The sequence below is a fragment of the Somniosus microcephalus genome, chromosome 1 (assembly GCF_052327205.1).
Source record: "Somniosus microcephalus isolate GS21.2 chromosome 1, FLI_Smic_1.0, whole genome shotgun sequence".
NCBI lineage: Eukaryota > Metazoa > Chordata > Chondrichthyes > Squaliformes > Somniosidae > Somniosus > Somniosus microcephalus.
The window spans coordinates 272,076,177-272,096,839 of NC_140987.1; the positions used below are offsets into that span (position 1 = coordinate 272,076,177).

A 20,663-nucleotide genomic window follows, 5' to 3' on the forward strand; every position below is an offset into this window, starting at 1 on the left:
AGCCCTATCGTCTGCAGCACCCTCTTGTAGAATGGCTTTTTAAAAAAAACATTTCAGCACAGTTAAATTGATAAATTCATAGCATCAGATGCAATCAACCAGACAATGTCATTGTTTCCCTTAATCATAATATAATCAACAACAACAACTTGCATTTATATAGCGCCTTTAACATGGTAAAACATCACAAGATATTTCACGGGAGCGTTATCAAACAAAATTTGACACTGAGCCACATGAGATATTAGGACAGGTAGGTAGATTTTAAGGAGCATCTTAAGGGAGGAGAGAGTTTTCGGGAGGAAATTCCAGAGCTTAGGGCCTTGGCAGCTGCAGGCACGGCCGCCAATGGTGGAGCGAGGAAAATTGGGGATGCTCAAGAGGCCAGAATTGAGGAGCACAGAGAGCTCAGGGGGTTGTAGGACTGGAGGGGGTTACAGAGATAGGGAGGGGCGAGGCCATGGAGGGATTTGAAAACAAGGATGAGAATTTTCAAATGTTAAATCATGTTAAAGACTCTTGAGAAACCTATAAAGGCTGATTGTACAAATACGTGGCACTAGGAGCAAGCCTTTCATGTTGGCCGTGCATATCAGGACATCACAGGCACAGAGCTGACAATGTTCTGTTCATTTGTAAAATCCGCCCTATGGTGTTAAGACAACACTATCCCTTTAACAGTGTCAAGTGATTGGCAGAAAAGGTGTTGATGGGCTCTGTTGTGTATTGATTGCGAGTTTGACACCAGTCAATACGGTAATGTAATGTGCGGGTTTAACACCAGTTAATACAGTAATATAATGTGCATTGCATTATGGGAATTACCCGGGAAAGCAGCAGTCAGCCATTTTACCAATAAAGTAAAGATCACAGTTATAAGCCTGTCTGCCTGACTCTGATTTAATTCGACGTATCTACATGCTTGATTGAACGCATTAAAGCATAGATACAACAGGCTCAAGAGTCGGCTTCAGATTCTGAAGACAGAAAGAAAAGAACTTGCATTTATATAGCGCCTTTCACAACCTCACAACGCTCCAAAGCGCCTTACATCCAAATACAGTAAACTCTTGTTTAAACGGCACTTAATCATCCAGAATTCTTTAATAATCGGCAAAATAGATTTTAAAAACGGTAATCTTGCCGAATCTATCCATTTTTCATTTTTCCCGAGTCCGAGTTTCCCACGGTGGCCGAGTTAGTCAGTGTTTTTTATTTTTTTTGTGTTAAAAATGGCCTACCTCTCGGTTATCCAGAATTTTTCATCAACCGGCATCATCCCGGTCCCGTAAGTGCCGGATATGAAAGAGTTTACTGTAAGTACTTTTGAAGTGCAGTCACTATTGATGTAGGAAACACGCCAGGCAATCTGTGCACAGCAAAGTCCCAAAAAAAGCAATGTGATGGTGACCTGTCAATCTGTTTTTAGATGTTACTTGAGGAATAAATATCGGCCAGGACACCGGGAACTCCCCTGCTCTTCTTTGAATAGTGCCATGGGATCTTTTCTGTCCACCTGAGAGGGCAGATGGGGCCTTGGTTTAACGTCTCATCCGAAAGACGGCACCTCTGACAGTGCAACACTCCCTCAGTGCTGCCCTGGAGTGTCGGCCGAGATTTCTGTGCTCAAGTCCCTGCAGGATTCAGGACAGATCACCCCAAGGCTGATTAACAAGGCCTTGAGGTGAGACAGATTGGAGAGCTTGGAAGTACTATGAAATTGGATCTGGACCAGGTCAAAGGAGGAGAAGGAATTCCAGAGCTAGGCTATGGAACAGAAGAGAATCACCCTCCACCACTGTTGTAACAGGTCAGGGTGAATAGGGGTTGTTGAGAAGGAAAGAGTGGCCAGCATTGGGCCAGAGAAGGGGGTTACAGAGCAAATGTAAGGTTTTTTTCTGAAGGAGGGTAGCTTGCTTCACAGAAGTTTAGTTAATGGCCTTCACCTAAAGGATTAAACTTGGTGAAATATTAGCAAATGATCAGAATGAACTTCGAATTGACTATGGGAGTGCACTGACCTTTGGAACATAACATTGTGCAGTAGATGGCTGCAACATTAAAGTTGTGTTATCAAGAGAAATCAAGTGTGAACAATCTTCACATGTAAGTCTTGGTCTCTCTGCTGGCTGGTAGCAGTATACAAAGTGAAAGATATCATTACTGGAAAATGAAACAGTTTACCCACTTTTTGCAGCATCAAGCACACCCAGGTCAGGTATAACAGGATTCGAGGAAGACCAAAGCCCTCTTTCCTCTACCACACCAGTGTGCAGTAACCCTAACCCGAAAAGAACATCTTTATTTTACCCAGTGTGACATTTCCCATTCTTTCAGAACAGCTGTCTCTCTCACTGAGGCTGCTATTTTAGTGTCCACTGAGAACCTAGGCCAAGCTCATGAACCTCCCATCAGGAGTCACACACACAAACCTGCATCCTCTCACTCCAACGCACAGTGCGTTAGAGCACCAATGCACATGGGATACTCCCTGATGTCACTGCAAGACCATGGAATGACTGAACGCAGGAAGTTTTTCCAACTCCCCAAGCTCCTCTACATAGGAACAGGAGGAGGCCATTCAGCCCCTTGAGCTTGCTCTGCCATTCAATTAGATCATGGCCGATGTGTAGCTCAACTCCCTTTACCCACCTTAGTTCCATATCCCTTGATACCCTTAGCCAACAAAAATCTATCGACCTCAGTCTTGAAAGCTCCAATTGTCCCAGCATCTACAGCCTCTTAGGGGAGAGAATTCAAGATTTTTACTATCATTTGTGTGAAAAAAGTGCTTCCTGATTTCCTTCCTAAACGGCCTAGCTCTAAATTTAAGATTTTGTCCCCTTGTTCTTGATTCTCCCACCAGAGGAAATAGTTTCTCTGTATCTACCCTATTGAATCCTTTTAACATTTTAGACACCTCGAACAGATTACCCCTTAATCTGCTATACTCAAAGGCTCACAAGTCAAGTTTATGCAACCTGTCTTCATAAGTTAATTCTTTAAGCCTGGTATTATTCTGGTGAATCTGCACTGCACCCCCTCCAAGGCCAATATATCTTTCCTGAGATGTGATGGCTAAAACTGAACACAGTATGCTAGATGGGGTCTGAACAAGGCTCCATACAACTGAAGCATAATTTCCACCCTGTTGTAATCCAGCCTCCTAGATGAATAATGTACCAAGAAACCCATGAAACCAACAATATCAATGGGTTCAAGAGACAATTGGATATGGTTCTGGAGATGGGATTGAGCTAGAAGGTGAAGAGGTGGGTAGATGTGTTCTGTCTAAAATGGGACTGACGATTTAACATGATACATCAATGTTATTACAATTTTATTTCCTAATTTAATGCATGGGAAACTGAAAACTTACAAATATATTTACACATTAATACTTTCTCACAAACAAGGAATTTTTTGGTATTGCAACATTTTTATATGAAAAATGACTTTTAACTTACAAACATCAAGCCTTTGTCATCACCAAGCTTTGCCACTTTTTTTTTCTTTGTTTGCTTTTATAAAGACCTAATTGTTATTACAGTGCAAACAAAAACAAGACAATATGTTCCAGAACAGGCTGCGTAAAGTGCTTGGAATGCAACGGCCAAAGTGTACAGATTCACTATTGGAGTCGGGGACGCAATGCTCATGTAAACACTTCGGGTTTAGCTAGTTATACCTGCAGTCAGTAAATAAATATGTTACTTTATCAAGATTTAAAAAAAATTCTTTCTAAGAAATAGTCACACACAGGGATTATTAAAAGAAATGCACCCAGACTTTGGTTACGTATTCTGAAAGCATCAGAATTTGGTAAATATTTCATTGCTTATAAGGAAATGGGGGTGGGGGAAATGTGTCAGTTATTGATTTACTAACTCAATTACTGGCCATAACTAATCAATAACTGTAAGATTGTCACATCGCTAATGTTAAACCGATAACATACGGTAATTGAATACAATACTCAAGTTTCACAAAGTCATATTGTAATACCAACTATATTCAAGTTTTACTCTTAACCTTAGTACTAAACAACAACTAACAGAGGCACCGCCTTGTCACAAAATAGTGGAATTGTTGCATTGGATTGCATTGAATGGCATCAGTAGAGTGTCCAGTTTTATTCTTCCTCGCCTAGAAAAGTTCAGATTCTGAGGGAAGAAAAGCTTCCTTTCTAGTCTGAAATTCAGTCCATCAGCTCACACACAGCTTTCCTTCACATTGTCGTCATGTAAAAATGTATTCAGGAGTGCAACGTCTAAGACAGTTTCGTTTCTGTGAATGGACACGTCCTTGGAGAGGTCATCGTCGCTTTGGTCCTTGGCAAAATTTACAAATACCTGAAAGCAAACACTTTCATGAATGCCAGCGAAGGCAGGCAAATGAACAGAACTTACTTTGTAAAATTACACTTCAAAAGAACATTTTCCTAACTTGATTTGGTGCTATAATAAGCGGTATAGTCTTATATACCTGGCCTGACCAGACTGACTGGTGTACTGTGCAATGCCTGGACTGACAGGTAAGATTTGCGCCACCAGCTCAATGGCCCTATTTACGTCAAAGTGCTATCTTGTGATAATTCTGCCATTGGTTCGTTATAGTACCTCAGTGATACACGAGCATTGACAGATTAATTTGGCAACTCAGATCTAAAATAGTAATTTTTGTGAACATAGCAGTATAAGAAACTCCATGCTTTCAGTGTGCATTTTGAAGGGCAACTTTACACGTTTCTGTTCCAAACACTAAGCCCACTGCGGGTGGCACACCCACTAATTTTCCATCTATTAAAATTAACAAAGGGGGGGATGAAAAAATCCCAGCGGACATGGCCAAAATAGGTTGAATAACAACAACCACTTGCATTTATATAGTGCCTTTAACATAGTAAAACATCCCAAAGCACTTCACAGGGGCGTAATAACATCAAATTTGACACTGGGCCACATAAGGAGATATTACGACAGGTGACCAAAAGTTGGGTCAAAGAGGGAGGTTTTAAGAAGTGTCTGAAAGGAGGATAGAGAGGCGAAGAGGCTTAGGGCCTAGGCAGCTGGGGGCATGGCTGCTAATTGTGGCGCAATTAAACTTGGGGATGCGCAAGAGGACAGAATTGGAGCAGCGCAGAGTTCTCAGAGGGTTGTAGGACTGGAGGAAGTTGCAGAGATAGGGAGGGGCGAGGTCATGGAGGGATTTGAACATAAAGATAAGAAGTTTGAATTTAAAGCGTTTCTGGACCAGGAGCCACTGTAGGTCAGCCATAACATGCAAGTATTTCCTTAAGACTCAATTAACAAAAGAAACAAGCACCTACTTGGTCTAGTGTGGTTTGTGAAACGGAGTAGTCCTCAATTTGAAGTTTCTCCTTGTTGTTGGAGAGAATACTAAAGATCCTCGATAAGGAGGACTGGTAGGAAGGCAGCTGGTACTGGAGCATGCTGCGGTGTTTCTCTTTGAGAATGCTGCCAGGAAAAGCCCGCTTAAAGAACTCCACCATGGGAGTCAGGTCTGGGTTTGGACCAGCTATCCGCACGATTATCGTATATCCATCTCCAAACCTGCCAAGAAGGGAAAGTTAACAGTTTTAGTTAATGAATTAGTTGCTGTGGAATTTCAGTACAATTTACATACCTGTAACTTTATGATTTAACGTTTGAACACTTGGTTTTGTGTATTCTTCCGAGTGGAAGTCATGTACAAATGGTGACTCTCATTAAAGCAATGTATGAGGTGGTGCAGTGGCTTAGACCCTAGCCTCAGGAACCTGGGTTCAAATCCAGCACAGACTGGTCTGCGGAAATTTCCTGTTTGTTGGGTTTAAGGATTCTGTGTGAAATTAGTCAACATGGGTCTGTAGCCCAAATTGGGAATCTCCCTCAAAAAGTAGTAATGGATACTCTCCTGAAGTTTGAGGAAAGGCCCATTGTCAGGGCATGTAAGAGGGCGCTTTACTCTGCATCTTAACTGTGCTATATCTGACCTGAGAAGCTTCATGCTGACAATGGATGGCTGAAATGCAAAAAAAAAATGTTCCATCGCCAACATCCCTCAGTTTGATCGTGTTAATTGTATTCCGGTGGTGTACATCAATTGGCTGTTAATTGTATTCAGGTGGTGGGGATGCTCATGGTCCGATATATGGCAGCAGGCTTGGGAAGTGGCAGAAGCTTATCTTGGGGATGTATGGTATGCAATGTGTGTCTCTGTAAATAAAGGTTTGTAAGCGATTGATAACTAGGCTCTAGCAGTCTATCCTTCACCACCTGGCCATCCGACTTTGACATATAGTACTTTCCTTTCTGAACTATGCACTATCTCCACTACTTCCAACACCAATATGTAGATGCAAAATCCTCCTGTAATAGTGTAAAGTCCACGCCTCAATAATACGCGGACTTCGGGAGAACAGTTTAACAGGTACTTTACTGAACAAGAGGCAGCTTGAAACTGAAACTACAGAAGCCTGCTAGGGCCTTTTATACAGGGGTGGTCACTGCCGGTACTGCAGTCTAAGACCAGTTATTCCCTTAAAGGTATATACACAACAATTCCTCCCCTTTTAGATAAACAGTACATAACATTCATTTAACAACTAAATAATAACTAATTACAATTACAATTTTCTCAGTAATATATACATCAACTGAAATAGTCATTTATAAGTTCAGTCTTTGAGGAGGCTTCCTGATCCGGACTGGATAGCGCCTTTCTCGAGTATCCTGTTCTGGCGGTGGAGTCAATTCTGGCTCATTGTCATTGGTTGGTTCGTCAGCTTCCAATACCCCTGCTTCTGAGGTAGACGCAATCTGTACTTCGGGCTCATTACCAGGTGCACATGCTTGTGGTACAGGTTTGGCTTGTTCCTGTGACTCTAGAATCTGGTCAGCATGGCGTCTCACGATGCTCTCTCCAACGTCCACTGTGTACATTAGTGGTCCCTGCTGTGTGCATATCGTGCCTGGCTGCCATTTTTCTGTTCGGTAATCGCGGGCCAAGACTGGTTGCCCTATCTTGAAGCTCCTGGTTGGCTTCTCATTTATGTGCTGGAACTGCTTATCCTCAACATCTCGTCTTATGTTTGGTTTGAGCAAATCCAAGCGACATCTTAGTCTCCGGTTGAAAAACAGTATGGCTGGAGTTTGGTTGGTTACTGCATGTGTCGCATTCCGGTAAGAAAACAGGAAGTTATCCACCTTGTGTTGCAGTGGTGTGTCATCATTATACATTGCCTTTATGGCCTTTTTAAAAGGTCTGAACAAACCTCTCAGCCAATCCATTTGTGGCTGAATGATATGGGGCAGATGTGTAATGTTTCACCCCATTATTCTTCAGGAACCTCCGGAAATCCTCAGACACAAACTGTGGGCCATTGTCGGAACAGATCTGTTCTGGCAACCCATTCCTGGCGAAGATGGTCCTAAGGACTGCAATAGTTTTCTCCGTGGTGGTGGAGGACATTTTAATGACCTCTGGCCATTTCGAATGGGCATCCACAGCGATTAGAAACATTGAGTCCATAAATGGACCAGCGAAATCAATGTGTACCCGTTGCCATGGAGATGAGGGCCACTCCCATGGATGTAGCGGGGCCTGTGGTGGAGCGTTTTGGACCTTCTGGCATCCTGTGCATCTCTTGGTCATATCCTCGATTTCTTTATCGATTCCCGGCCACCACACAAACGCCCTGGCTAGGCTCTTCATTTTTACCCCTCCCAGATGACCCTCGTGAAGCTCATTGAGTACTCTATCTCTCAACTTGGGTGGAATTACCACTCGGGATCCACACATCAAGGTTCCCCAGCACACTGACAGCTGTTCCCTCCTTGGCGAGAATGCTGGCAACAGTGAGTCGCCATATGCTGGCCATCCATTCACCGTCAAATCATAGACCCAAGAGTGTGTCAGGGCATTTCGGGTTTTCTTCTCAATACTTGCGTTTGTAACGGGCAAACATTCGACTATGGTCGCATGGAATATTTCCACCGGGTCCACTGCAGGTGCTTCTTCCGCCGTAGGAAACGGTAGGCATGACAGCCCATCAGCATTTCCATGTTGTTTCGTACCTTTGTACTCTATGTCATACTGATGTGCCCCTAGAAAAAGTGACCATCTTTGCAGCCGTTGCGCCGTTATCACCGGAACGCCCTTCTTTGGGTTAAAAATTGAGACCAGGGGTTGATGATCAGTCAGTAGGGTGAATTTCTGCCCGTGCAGATAGTGATTGAACTTCTTCACCCCCCACACCAGGCTGAGGGCCTCCCTGTCAATCAGGGCGTAGTTATGCTCGGCTGAGGTTAGCGAGCGCGATGCAAAGGCTATTGGCCTCTCTGAACCGTCACGGAATTTGTGTGACAGCACCGCTCCAATGCCGTAAGGTGACGCATCACATGCCAACCGAATCGGGAGTGTTGGGTTGTAATGGGCCAATACTTCTTTTGAAGTGATTTGGCATTTACATTCCTGAAAGGCACGCTTACACTCATCACTCCATTTCCATGTTACACCAGTTTGAAGGAGGGTATTCAGTGGGTGCAGAATTGTAGATAAATTCGGCAAGAACTTATGGTAGTAGTTCACCAACCCGAGGAACGACCTCAGTTGCGACACATTTTCTGGTGCTGGAGCCTTGACTACAGCCTCAATCTTGTCCGGCGACTTATGCAACCCTTCCTCATCAATCATGTGGCCACAATACGAGATTTGTCTCCTGAAGAACTCGCATTTGGGGCGGTTGGCTCGTAGCCCATATTCCTGCAATCTCGTGAGCACCTGTTCCAGGTTGGCAAGGTGTTCATTGTCATTTTCGCCCGTAACCAGGATGTCGTCCAAATAACACTGGGTCCCCGGGATCCCTTGCAGGACTTGTTCCATTGCCCGCTGCCACATAGCCGGGGCCGATGCTACCCCAAATACCAGTCGATTGTACTGGTAAAGGCCTTTGTGAGTGTTTATCGTGAGGTATTTCCTAGATGCTTCTTCCACCTCCATTTGTAAATACGCTTGAGCCAGGTCAACCTTTGTAAAATGTTTCCCTCCAGATAGTGAGGAGAAAATATCTTCTATCCGCGGAAGCGGATACTGTACTGTGTGCAGGACTGGGTTCACAGTCACCTTGAAGTCCCCACAGATGCGAACCTTCCTTGGCTCCCCAGGCGTGCTGCTCAATGCTTTCTTCATTACAGGAACGATGGGTGTGGCCCACTCGCTCCAGTCCACCTTAGACAGCACCCCCGAATGCTCCAGACTCTCCAGTTCAGCTTCCACAGCTGGGCGTATCGCGTATGGCACCGGTCTGGCCTTGAAAAATGTTGGGGTTGCGTTATCCTCAATCTTTATGGTTGCCTTTACTCCTTTTAGAGTCCCAAGTCCTTGTTGGAACACCTCTTCCGCGTCAGGTAGAATTTGTGACAGACGTCCAGGTGCGATGTCATCATCTTTTTTGTCAGTCACAGTTAGTGCCAGAATGGAATGCCAATCCAATTGTAGTCTTCGGATCCATTCACGTCCCAATAATGGTGGTCCTCCATCTCGTAGTATATACATGTATAGTTTCTGTGTTTCCTTTCCGTTATATTCAACTGGCACCCTTATTTTTCCTCTGGGGTAGACCTTTTGCCCCGTGTATGTCTTCAATACAATGGACGTGTCCTTTAAGGGTACGTGTGAGAATAGCCGCTCATAGTCTCATCGATTCATGACAGTTAGGGCTGATCCTGTGTCCAATTCCATCTTCACTGGGGACCCTGCTATCATGAGGGTGACCCAAATGGTTCGGTGATCTTCTTTTGCGATCCCGTTGTGTAACTTTAAACAACTTAGTCGCCTGCTCCCGGAGTCCTTATCACTCTCCTGATCTTCTGAACTACTATCTGTCAGTTTCTTTACTTTCCTGTACTGTTCCTTAGTAGTTCTTGTCGTGTTGGTCGTCTTTCCCGACCTGCAGACTCTTGCTATATGTCCCATTTTCCCGCATTGCCTGCATATTTTGTCTTTAAACTAGCAGTCCTTCTGCTAATGGGTTGTTCTGCCGCAGCGATAGCACTTTTCAGCTCCATATGCCATTTCGTTAGCGCTGTATTCTTGTGGTTTCTGTTGTATTTCCGCAGCTCCCCGTGCTGCTGCTTCATAGGATACTGCCACGCTGAAAGCCTGTTCTAGCATCAGGTCCTTTTTTGAAAGTAGTCGTTTCTGGGTTCCTTCACTCTGGAGCCCGCAGACAAACTTATCCCGTAAGGTGTCTGCCAGTCCTGCTCCGAACTGGCAGTGCTTCGATAACTTGCGTAGTTCCGTAAGATAGTCAGCATTGCTCTCATCTTTGTGCTGGTTTCTTTTATGGAACTTGAATCTTTCTGCTATCAGCAGTGGTGTAGGGCTTAGATGTTCCTGTAAGATATGAACAATCTCCTCAAAACTTTTCTCCATTGGTTTAGCTGGGGTAATTAAATTCCGCAATAGGCCGTACGTACTCGCACCCATCAGATTTAATAATACCGACGCCCTCTTTCCATCAGCCACCTCATTTGCCTTGCAGTACACTTCAATTCTTTCCACATACGTGGTCCAGTCTTCTACCTCATTGTCGAAAGCAGTGATACTGCCACTTTTCGGCATCTTGGGCGATTTAAAATGGCGCCTCCCACGCTTTTGCTTCTTCCCCAATGGAATAAAATGGCGCCTCCCGCGCTTTTGCTTCTTCCCCAACGGGATAAAATGGCGCCTCCCGCGCTTTTGCTTCTTCCCCTTACTGCCACGCTGCTCCTAGCATTCTACGGGGTAATGGCGGCGACCCGCAGCTTCGGCGCGTCTCGCTTTCCTTCCCCCCCGTTTAGTTTCTCTCCGCTGCCCTGTTCTTGAGCACCAACCGCACCCTGTGCGCTCCACCCTCTCTCTCTTGTTTTCTTTTCCCGGCGACGCTGCGGGGCCCGATTTGTAGAGCCGCTCGATCGAGCTTGAGCCCACCGCAGTCCGGAAGGGTCAGCGCGCTACCTGCTACCAGCACGATTCGCTGGAACCACAGTCTCTCCCGCAATTCTCCAAACACCGATGGATTCTTTGGGCGGTTGCCCTCGGTCGACGCCCGTTGCTCAGACTACGACCTTCCAGGACCTTCCTTTCAGGCGAGATCCCCGTGAGATGATGCCACACTGCAGGTGAGTTCGAACTTACTCGTCGCCACTGTAAAGTCCACGCCTCAATAATACACGGACTTCGGGAGGACAGTTTAACAGGTACTTTATTGAACAAGAGGCAGCTTGAAACTGAAACTACAGAAGCCTGCTAGGGCCTTTTATACAGGGGTGGTCACTGCCGGTACTGCAGTCTAAGACCAGTTATTCCCTTAAAGGTACATACACAACAAATAGTGCTAATGATGCGTCTTCTCCAGTGAATTTGTATATAGAGGCTACCGCATTTGACACTGCAAAGTAATTATTTACATTACAGTTTTAATAAACCTCTATGCGGTTTGAGGAGAAATTCTCCATGTGAGCCTTCTTTGCCAGGAGACTTGGAAATGTAGCCATTGGATTTTCAGGGTAGGCATTCAGAGTCCACCTGAAAACTCTGTATGTAAACACCTTAACAGCAACAGCCAAGCTCCCTTGACATTCCAATACTCCTAATTTCAGCATTTAGAATTTTTAAGATACAAATATTTTCTAATACAAGTGATCTGACGAAAGGTCACCGACCTGAAACATTAACTTTGTTTCTTTCTCCACAGATGCTGCCTGACCTGCTGAGTATTTCCAGCATTTTCAGTTTATATTTCGTATTTTCTAATAGTTTGATGACCCCACTGGTAAACAACAAGTGACACTTCGAACAAACATTAGCAGTAGAAAGGATTCCCTTCCCGAGACACGACAGCTTCAGGGTTAAGAGACAGAGACTGCTACTGAGGGGCCTTACCTGTTCTTGAGGTGCTGCACACTGCCCAGACATCGGAATTTGCCGTTCACCATTATTGCCATCCGAGTGCACAGAGCCTCACACTCCTCCATACTGCAGGGAAGCAAACATTGAAGGTCACAAGCTTTGCAAATTCCAAGTGAACACTGCTCTAGATTTTGTAACAACAACAACTTACATTTCTATAGCAGCTTTAATGTAGTAAAACGTCCCAAGGCACTTCACAGGAGCATTATCAAACAAAATTTGACACCGAGCCACATAAGGAGAAATTAGGGCAGATGACCAAAAGCTTGGTCAAAGAGGTAGGTTTTAAGGAGCGTCTTAAAGGAGGAAAGAGAGGTGGAGAGGTTTAGGGAGGGAATTCCAGAGCTTAGGGCCAAGGCAGTTGAAGGCACGGCTACCAATGGTGGAGTGATTAAAATCAGGGATGCTCAAGTGGCCAGAATTAGAGGAGCGCAGATATCTCGGGGGGTTGTGGGGCTGGAGGAGATTACACAATTAGGGAGGGGCAAGGTCATGGAGGGATTTGAAAACAATGATGAGAATTTTTAAATCGAGGTGTTGCTTAACCAGAAACCAAAGTAGGTCAGCGAGCACAGGGGTGATGGGTGAACGGGACTTGGTGCGAGTTAGAACATGGGCAGCAGAATTTTAGATGACCTCAAGTTTACATAGGGTGGAATGTGGGAGGCCAGCCAGGAGTGCATTGGAATAGTCAAGTCTAGAGGTAACAATGGCATGGATGAGGGTTTCAGCAGCAGATGAGCTGAGGCAGGGGTGATCTTAGTTATGGTGCAGATATGTGGTCGGAAGCTCATTTCAGGGTCAAATATGAGGTATTTGCAACAGGCAAATCAATTTGAATTGTGTCGTGAACTGATACAAGTACTGGAGTGAATGTTATGCACTCATGAATGACCTGGTTTTGTGCCAAAGCTGCAGTTCATTGAAAGTTCTATCCTGAGTGCTAGAAAAGGGACTCGGGGAAAAATTTGGTTGGCTTGCGCCTCCTGTTAGCGCCTTAAGAGGGCGCTAATGGGGCACAAAGCAACTAGCACCCGTGCGCGGCGATGTTTGCGCCGCTCACAAAATTGACGAGACATTTTGCGGCGGCGCTAAACACTACCGCCACGATCTCCTGCGCCGGCAGATCGTGACGTCAGTCGATCGTGCAACGCCCCGGACCAGATACTGAAGGGCGCCCCCTGTCTTACCACCTGCCGCTCGCAACGACAGGTTGAGGGGAGCGTTTTGCAGTCGGGAAGGGACTGGGGGAGCACTATTTAAAGGCGACCGCTTCCTGCCTTTTTTTTCGGCAAAATTTTTTCACCACGCATTCTGAGCGAGAGAGAGACTGCAGGAGATATTCAAAGCTGTGTTGAGGAGTTTTGGGTACTGAGCAGCACTTTGCAGGTTCTTTTTTATTTGATCTTCCTTGCATCGATTTAGAAGAGAATATGGGGGCTGCACTCTGAGCTCTTTCCCTGGGCCTCTCCATTGCTCTTTCCAACAAATTTGATGTACAGTCTCTCCAGGCCTAGATTCAAGGCTGCAATGAGAAGGGTGTGGATGGAAAGCAAGATCAACCCTCCCCTTTAAGAACTGGCCGGCACCAGAGGTCTGTGTTCCATTGCTGACTGACATCACATGAGCTTCGTCAGTGCCTCGCTCCTCGGCGTTAGCGCCTTAAGACAGGTGTGTAGCGCCTGATTTAGCGCTCCAATTACCTCCAGGGGCGATAAAAGACAAGTTTGCAGTCAGAGGCGATAATTAGCGCCAGCCGCTAAACTTTATGCCTAGTCGATTATCGCGCCCCAAATGGGGCAATACTGAATTTCTCCCCCTCAAAGTCTTAAAATTTGATAACATTTACAGATATACAGTATACACATACATATATGTGTGTTCGCACATACATATATATACACAAATGTATATATATATAATATAAACATAGACATGGAAGATAGGAGCAGGAGTAGGCCATTCGGCCCCTCGAGCCTGCTCCACCATTTAATGAGATCATGGCTGATCATCCAAACTCAGTACCCTATCCCTGCTTTCTCCCCATATCCCTTGATCCCTTTAGCCTTAAGAAATATATTTAACTCCTTCTTGAATATATTTAATGAATTGGCCTCAACTGCCTTCTGTGGTAGAGAATTCCACAGGTTCACCACTCTCTGGGTGAAGAAATTCCTCCTCATCTCTGTCCTAAATAGCTTATCCCTTATCTTTAGACTGTGACCCCTGGTTCTGGACTCCCCCGCCATCGGGAACATCCTTCCTGCATCTAGTCTGTCTAGTCCTGTTAGAATTTTGTAAGTTTCAATGAGATCCCCTCTCATTCTTCTAAACTCCACCGAGTATAAGCCCAATCGACCCAATCTCTCCTCATACGTCATTCCTGCCATCCCAGGTATCAGTCTGGTGAATCTTCGCTGCACTCCCTCCATGGCAAGAACATCCTTCCTCAGATAAGGTGACCAAAACTGCACACAATACTCAAGACGTGGTCTCACCAAGGCCCTGTACAACTGCAGCAAGACATCCTTGTTCCTGTACTCGAATCCTCTCGCTACGAAGGCCAACATACCATTTGCCTTCTTAACCGCCTGCTGCACCTGCATGCTTACCTTCAGCGACTGGTGCACAAGGACGCCCAGGTCTAGTTGCACTTCCCCTTCTCCCAATCTATTGCCATTCAGATAATAATCTGCCTTCCTGTTTTTGCCACCAAAGTGGATAACCTCGCATTTATCCACATTATACTGCATCAGCCATGCATCTGCGCAATCACCCAACCTCTCCAAATCATACTGGAGTTTCTCTGCATCCTCCTCACAGCACACACGCCCACCCAGCTTTGTGTCGTCTGCAAACTTGGAGATATTACATCTAGTTCCCTTGTCTAGATCATTTATATATATTGTGAATAGCTGGGGTCCTAGGACCGATCCCTGCGGTACCCCACTAGTCACTGCCTGCCACTCGGAAAAAGACCCGTTTATTCCAACTCTTTGCTCTCTGTCTGCCAACCAGTTCTCTATCCAAGTCAATACCTTGCCCCCAATCCCATGTGCTTTAACTTTACACGCTAATCTCTTATGCGGGACCTTATCGAAAGCCTTCTGGAAGTCCAAATACACCACATCCGCTGGTTCTCCCTTATCTAATCTACCAGTTACATCCTCAAAAAATTCCAGTAGATTAGTCAAGCACGATTTACCTTTTGTAAATCCATGTTGACTTTGTCCGATCCTGTCACTGTTTTCCAAGTGCTCTGCTATTACATCTTTTATAATGGACTCTAGCATTTTCCCCACTACCGATGTCAGGCTTACCAGTCTATAATTCCCTGTTTTCTCTCTACCACCTTTTCTGAATAGTGGGGTAACATTAGCTACCCTCCAATCCATGGGAACTGTGCCAGTCTATAGAATTTTGGAAGATGACCAGCAATGCATCAACTATTTCTAGGGCCAATTCCTTAAGTACCCTAGGATGTAGATTATCAGGCCCTGGGGATTTATTGGCCTTCGATCCCATCAATTTCCCTAACACCCTTTCCCTACAAATACTGATTTCATTCAGTTCCTCCCTCTCATTAGACCCTATGTTCTCCGACATCTCTGGGAGGTTATTTGTGTCCTCCTTTTTAAAGACAGAACCAAAGTATGTATTTAATTGGTCTGCCATTTCTTTGTTCCCCATTATAAATTCCCCTGATTCTGACTGCAAGGGACCTACGCTTGACTTCACCAATCTTTTTCTCTTCACATATCTACAGAAGCTTTTACAGTCAGTTTTTATGTTCCCTGCAAGCTTACTCTCATAATCTATTTTCCCCTCTTAATTAATCCCTTCGTCCTCCTTGGCTGAATCCTAAGCAGCTCACAATCCTCAGGTTTGCTGCTTTTTCTGGCCAATTTATATGTCCTCTCCTTGGATCTTATGCTATCCCTAATTTCCCTTGTTAGCCACAGTTGAGTCACCTTTTTGTTTTATTTTTATGCCAAACAGGGATGAACAAATTCTGTAGTTCATCCATGTGCTCTTTAAATGTTTGCCATTGCCTATCCACCGTCAACCCTTTAAGTAATGTTCCACAATCCATCCTCGCCAACTCGCGCCTCGTACCATCATAGTTTCCTTTATTTAAATTCAGGACCCTAGTCTCAATCAAATACTTCACTCTCCATCTTAATGAAGAGTTCTATCATATTATGATCGCTCCGCCCCAAGGGGCCTCGCACAATAAGATTGCTAATTAATCCTTTCTCATTACATAATACCCAGTCTAAGATGGCCTGATCTCTAGTTGGTTCCTCGACATATTGGTCCAAGAAACCATCCCGTATACACTCCAGGAATTCCTCCTCCATAGTATTGTTACTAATTTGGTTAGCCCAATCTATATGTAGATTAAAGTCACACATGATAACTGCTGTGCCCTTATTGCACGTGTCTCTAATTTCCTGTTTAATGCCATCCCAAACCTCAGCATTATTGCTTGGGGGTCTGTATTCAACTCCCACTAATGTTTTCTGCCCCTTGGCATTTCTCTGCTCTACCCATACAGATTCCGCATCATCAGAGCTAATATCCTTCCTTACTATTTTGTTAATCTCATCTAACCAGCAATGCTACCCCACCTCTTTTTCCTTTTTGCCTGTCTTTCCTGAATATTGAATGTTGAGTTCCCAGCCTTGGTCACCCTGGAGCCATGTTTCCATAATCCCAATCATATCATATCCGTTTACATGTATTTGCGCAGCTAATTCATCTACCTTATTACGAATGCTCCTCGCATTAAGACGCAAAGCCTTCAGGCTTGTTTTTTTAACACTCTTAGACCTTTTAGAATTATTATTTACTGTGGCCGTGTTTGATTTAAACCCTTGATTTTTCTGACTGCCACTTTTGCTTTTTTCCTTCCTGTCTTTTGCTTCTATCCTTGTTTCCCTTTCCTCTGTCTCCCTGCACAGGTCCCCAACCCCCTGCCATTTTAGTTTAAACCCTCCCTAACAGCACTAGCAAACACTCCCCCTAGGATATCAGTCCCGGTCCTGCCCAGGTGCAAACCGTCCAATTTGTACTGGTCCAACCGCCCCCAGAACCGTTTCCAATGTCCCAGGAATTTGAATCCATCCCCCTTGCACCATTCCTCTAGCCACGTATTCATCTGAAATATCCTTCTATTTCTACTCTGACTAGCACGTGGCTCTGGCAGCAATCCTGAGATTACTACCTTTGAGGTCCTATTTTTTAATTTACCTCCTAACTCCCTATATTCAGCTTTTAGGACCTCATCCCAGTTTTTACCTACATCGTTGGTACCTATATGCACCACGACAACTGGCTGTTCACCCTCCCCCTCCAGAATGCTCTGCAGCCACTCTGAGACATCCTTGGCCCTTGCATCAGGGAGGCAACATACCATTCTGGAGTCTCGTTTGCGGCCGCAGCAATGCCTATCTATTCCCCTTACAATAGAATCCCCTATTACTATAGCTCTCCCATTCTTTTTCCTCCCGTCCTGTGCAGCAGAACCACCCACGGTGCCAGGAAGATGGCTGCTGCTGCCTTCCCCCGATAAGCCATCTCTCTCAAAAATATCCAAAGCGGTATATCTGTTTGAGAGGGGGATGGCCACAGGGGACCCCTGCACTACCTGCCTGCGCCTACTACTCTGCCTGATGGTCACCCATTCCCTTTCTGCCTGTGCAGCCTTTACCTGCGGTGTGACCAACTGATTAAACGTGATAACCACGACGTCCTCAGCATCACAAATGCTCCAGTATGTATCCATTCGCAGCTCCAGCACCGCAATGCGGTCTGCCAGTAGCTGCAGGTGGATACACTTCCCGCACACATGGTCATCAGGGACACAGGAAGTGTCCCTGATTTCCCACATAGTGCAGGAGGAGCATGCCACGGGGCCGAGCTGTGCTGTCATGACTTACCCTTCAATTAATTTAAGTGAACTTAAATCAAATCAATACCACCAATTACACTACAATTAAATGATATACTCAAGGGCCCTTGGTTACTAGCACTCCCCAATACACAACAGAGACCTTAGAAATTATAACCACAAAAATGATGACCTTCGATACTTTATAAACTATTAACCTTAACTGTCAAACTATAAAGTAGTATAAATACTCACCTGGCCGTACTCACCCAATCAGCTGCTTCCTCTTGCCCGTGTCACTTTTTGAATTGTGGCGTGGCTCTGGAACGCCGCCACCGGTCTGTGAGATTGATTGGCCTTTGAGAAAAAGCCCGCGAAAGTGAGTTTAAAAACTCACTACTCTTCTGCTGCTCCCGACACCCTCTTTTTAAATCAGCCTCTCACACTCTCGGCTCTGTTTAAATCAGCCTCTCCCGCTCTCGGCTCTGTTTAAATCAGCCTCTCCCGCTCTCGGCTCGGTTTAAATCAGCCTCTCCCGCTCTCGGCTCGGTTTAAATCAGCCTCTCCCGCTCTGGGCTCTGTTTAAATCAGCCTCTCCCGCTCTCGGCTCTGTTTAAATCAGCCTCTCCCGCTCTCGGCTCTGTTTAAATCAGCCTCTCCCGCTCTCGGCTCTGTTTAAATCAGCCTCTCCCGCTCTCGGCTCTGTTTAAATCAGCCTCTCCCGCTCTCGGCTCGGTTTAAATCAGCCTCTCCCGCTCTCGGCTCGGTTTAAATCAGCCTCTCCCGCTCTGGGCTCTGTTTAAATCAGCCTCTCCCGCTCTCGGCACTGTTTAAATCAGCCTCTCCCGCTCTCGGCTCTGTTTAAATCAGCCTCTCCCGCTCTCGGCTCTGTTTAAATCAGCCTCTCCCGCTCTCAGCTCTGTTTAAATCAGCCTCTCTCGCTCTCGGCTCTGTTTAAATCAGCCTCTCCCGCTCTCGGCTCGGTTTAAATCAGCCTCTCCCGCTCTCGGCTCGGTTTAAATCAGCCTCTCCCGCTCTGGGCTCTGTTTAAATCAGCCTCTCCCGCTCTGGGCTCTGTTTAAATCAGCCTCTCTCGCTCTCGGCTCTGTTTAAATCAGCCTCTCCCACTCTCGGCTCTGTTTAAATCAGCCTCTCCCGCTCTGGGCTCTGTTTAAATCAGCCTCTCTCACTCTCGGCTCTGTTTAAATCAGCCTCTCTCGCTCTCGGCTCTGTTTAAATCAGCCTCTCCTGCTCTCGGCTCTGTTTAAATCAGCCTCTCCCGCTCTGGGCTCTGTTTAAATCAGCCTCTCTCACTCTCGGCTCTGTTTAAATCAGCCTCTCTCACTCTCGGCTCTGTTTAAATCAGCCTCTCCCGCTCTCGGCTCTGTTTAAATCAGCCTCTCCCGCTCTGGGCTCTGTTTAAATCAGCCTCTCCCGCTCTCGGCTCTGTTTAAATCAGCCTCTCCTGCTCTCGGCTCTGTTTAAATCAGCCTCTCCAGCTCTCGGCTCTGTTTAAATCAGCCTCTCCCGCTCTCGGCTCTGTTTAAATCAGCCTCTCCCGCTCTGGGCTCTGTTTAAATCAGCCTCTCCCGCTCTGGGCTCTGTTTAAATCAGCCTCTCTCGCTCTCGGCTCTGTTTAAATCAGCCTCTCCCGCTCTCGGTGTGATGAAATATTTCCATTCATCACTGCCTGTGACTGAGATCGGTTTCAGTGTCATTTCCCTTCCCCCAGACCTCATTGTATTGTGTACTGGAATGTGCTGTATTGTATACTGGAATGTGCTGGAATGTGCTGTGTGTAGGGCTCCGCCCATACCTGGCCCCGTTTGTAAGCTAGCTTCAGTCTAGCCCCAATCTCCAGAAGGACGACATCTCTCTCGCTTACGTGTTTCGTTCTAAGTTAATAAAAGCCTTGTTTTGTTCTGCTACCTTCGAGTCTCGGAATTATTGAGGCACATCAATTTTATTAACTTATTTTTTCAACACTATGGATCAACTCCTGAAACCCGAACGTTTGGATTTGGATCAACATGCTCCGGACGCATCAGCACGCTTCGGACACTGGTTTGAGTGTATGGAATTCTTCCTGGACAATTCCGCAGCCGTCAAAGACGCTACAGACGCTGCAAGGATGAGACTCGGAATTCTGCGGAATTGGGTAAGCCACCGGGTTTACCCCCTCATCCAAGACGCCGAGACGTACCTGGCCGCCTGCGACATCTTAAAGGCGCATTACCAGCAGCCTACGAATGAGGTGTATGCTAGGCACCTGCTCGCCACCCGCGCACAGCGGCCTGGGAAATTGGTGGAGGAGTTCCTAAGCACCCTGAAAATGCTTGGCAAAGACTGCAAGTGCCGAGATGTAAAAGCCGCGGTGTACACTGACGAGCTTGTTCGCGATGCCTTCATCACAGGCCTCAGCTCCACTTACATCCGGCAAAGACTGCTGGAAAAAACGGGGTTGGACCTGAAACAGGCTGCGGACACTGCGCGATCCCTGGATGTGGCCCAGAGAAACTCGGACGCCTACTCTTCAGCCCGCGCCGTCCACGCCACCACGTGTGCACCGAGGGCGCTGCCATCTTGGAAGGCATCTTCCCCGCCCGACAGCCCGACACCGGCTGGGCCCCGCTCTCCCCCCAGAAGCCCTACAACAGCCGCGACGTGTCAGGGACCCAACTGCTACTTCTGCGGGCAGCCAAAGCACACCAGAAACCTGTGCCCGGCGAAAGGCACCACCTGCTTTAAGTGCGGTAAGAAGGGGCACTTCGGGAAGGTGTGCAGAGGGAACCCCGCCGGAAAACCAACCGCCGGA

The 20,663-nt window shown here is 46.1% G+C and overlaps 1 protein-coding gene across 1 annotated transcript in view; it reads right to left on the minus strand.

The window, feature by feature from the left end:
- Positions 1 to 3,327: 3,327 nt before the first annotated feature.
- The window catches only part of LOC147124799 (phospholipid-transporting ATPase ABCA1-like), a 182,355-nt gene continuing 165,019 nt past the window's right edge, over positions 3,328 to 20,663 (minus strand). The window contains exons 48-50 of the mRNA XM_085993395.1: positions 11,929 to 12,021; positions 5,330 to 5,573; positions 3,328 to 4,352 (exon numbers count right to left, since the gene is read on the minus strand). Coding sequence (XP_085849521.1) covers positions 4,212 to 4,352; positions 5,330 to 5,573; positions 11,929 to 12,021 — 478 coding nt within the window. The 3' untranslated portion in view covers positions 3,328 to 4,211. The remainder of the gene's footprint in view (positions 4,353 to 5,329; positions 5,574 to 11,928; positions 12,022 to 20,663) is intronic.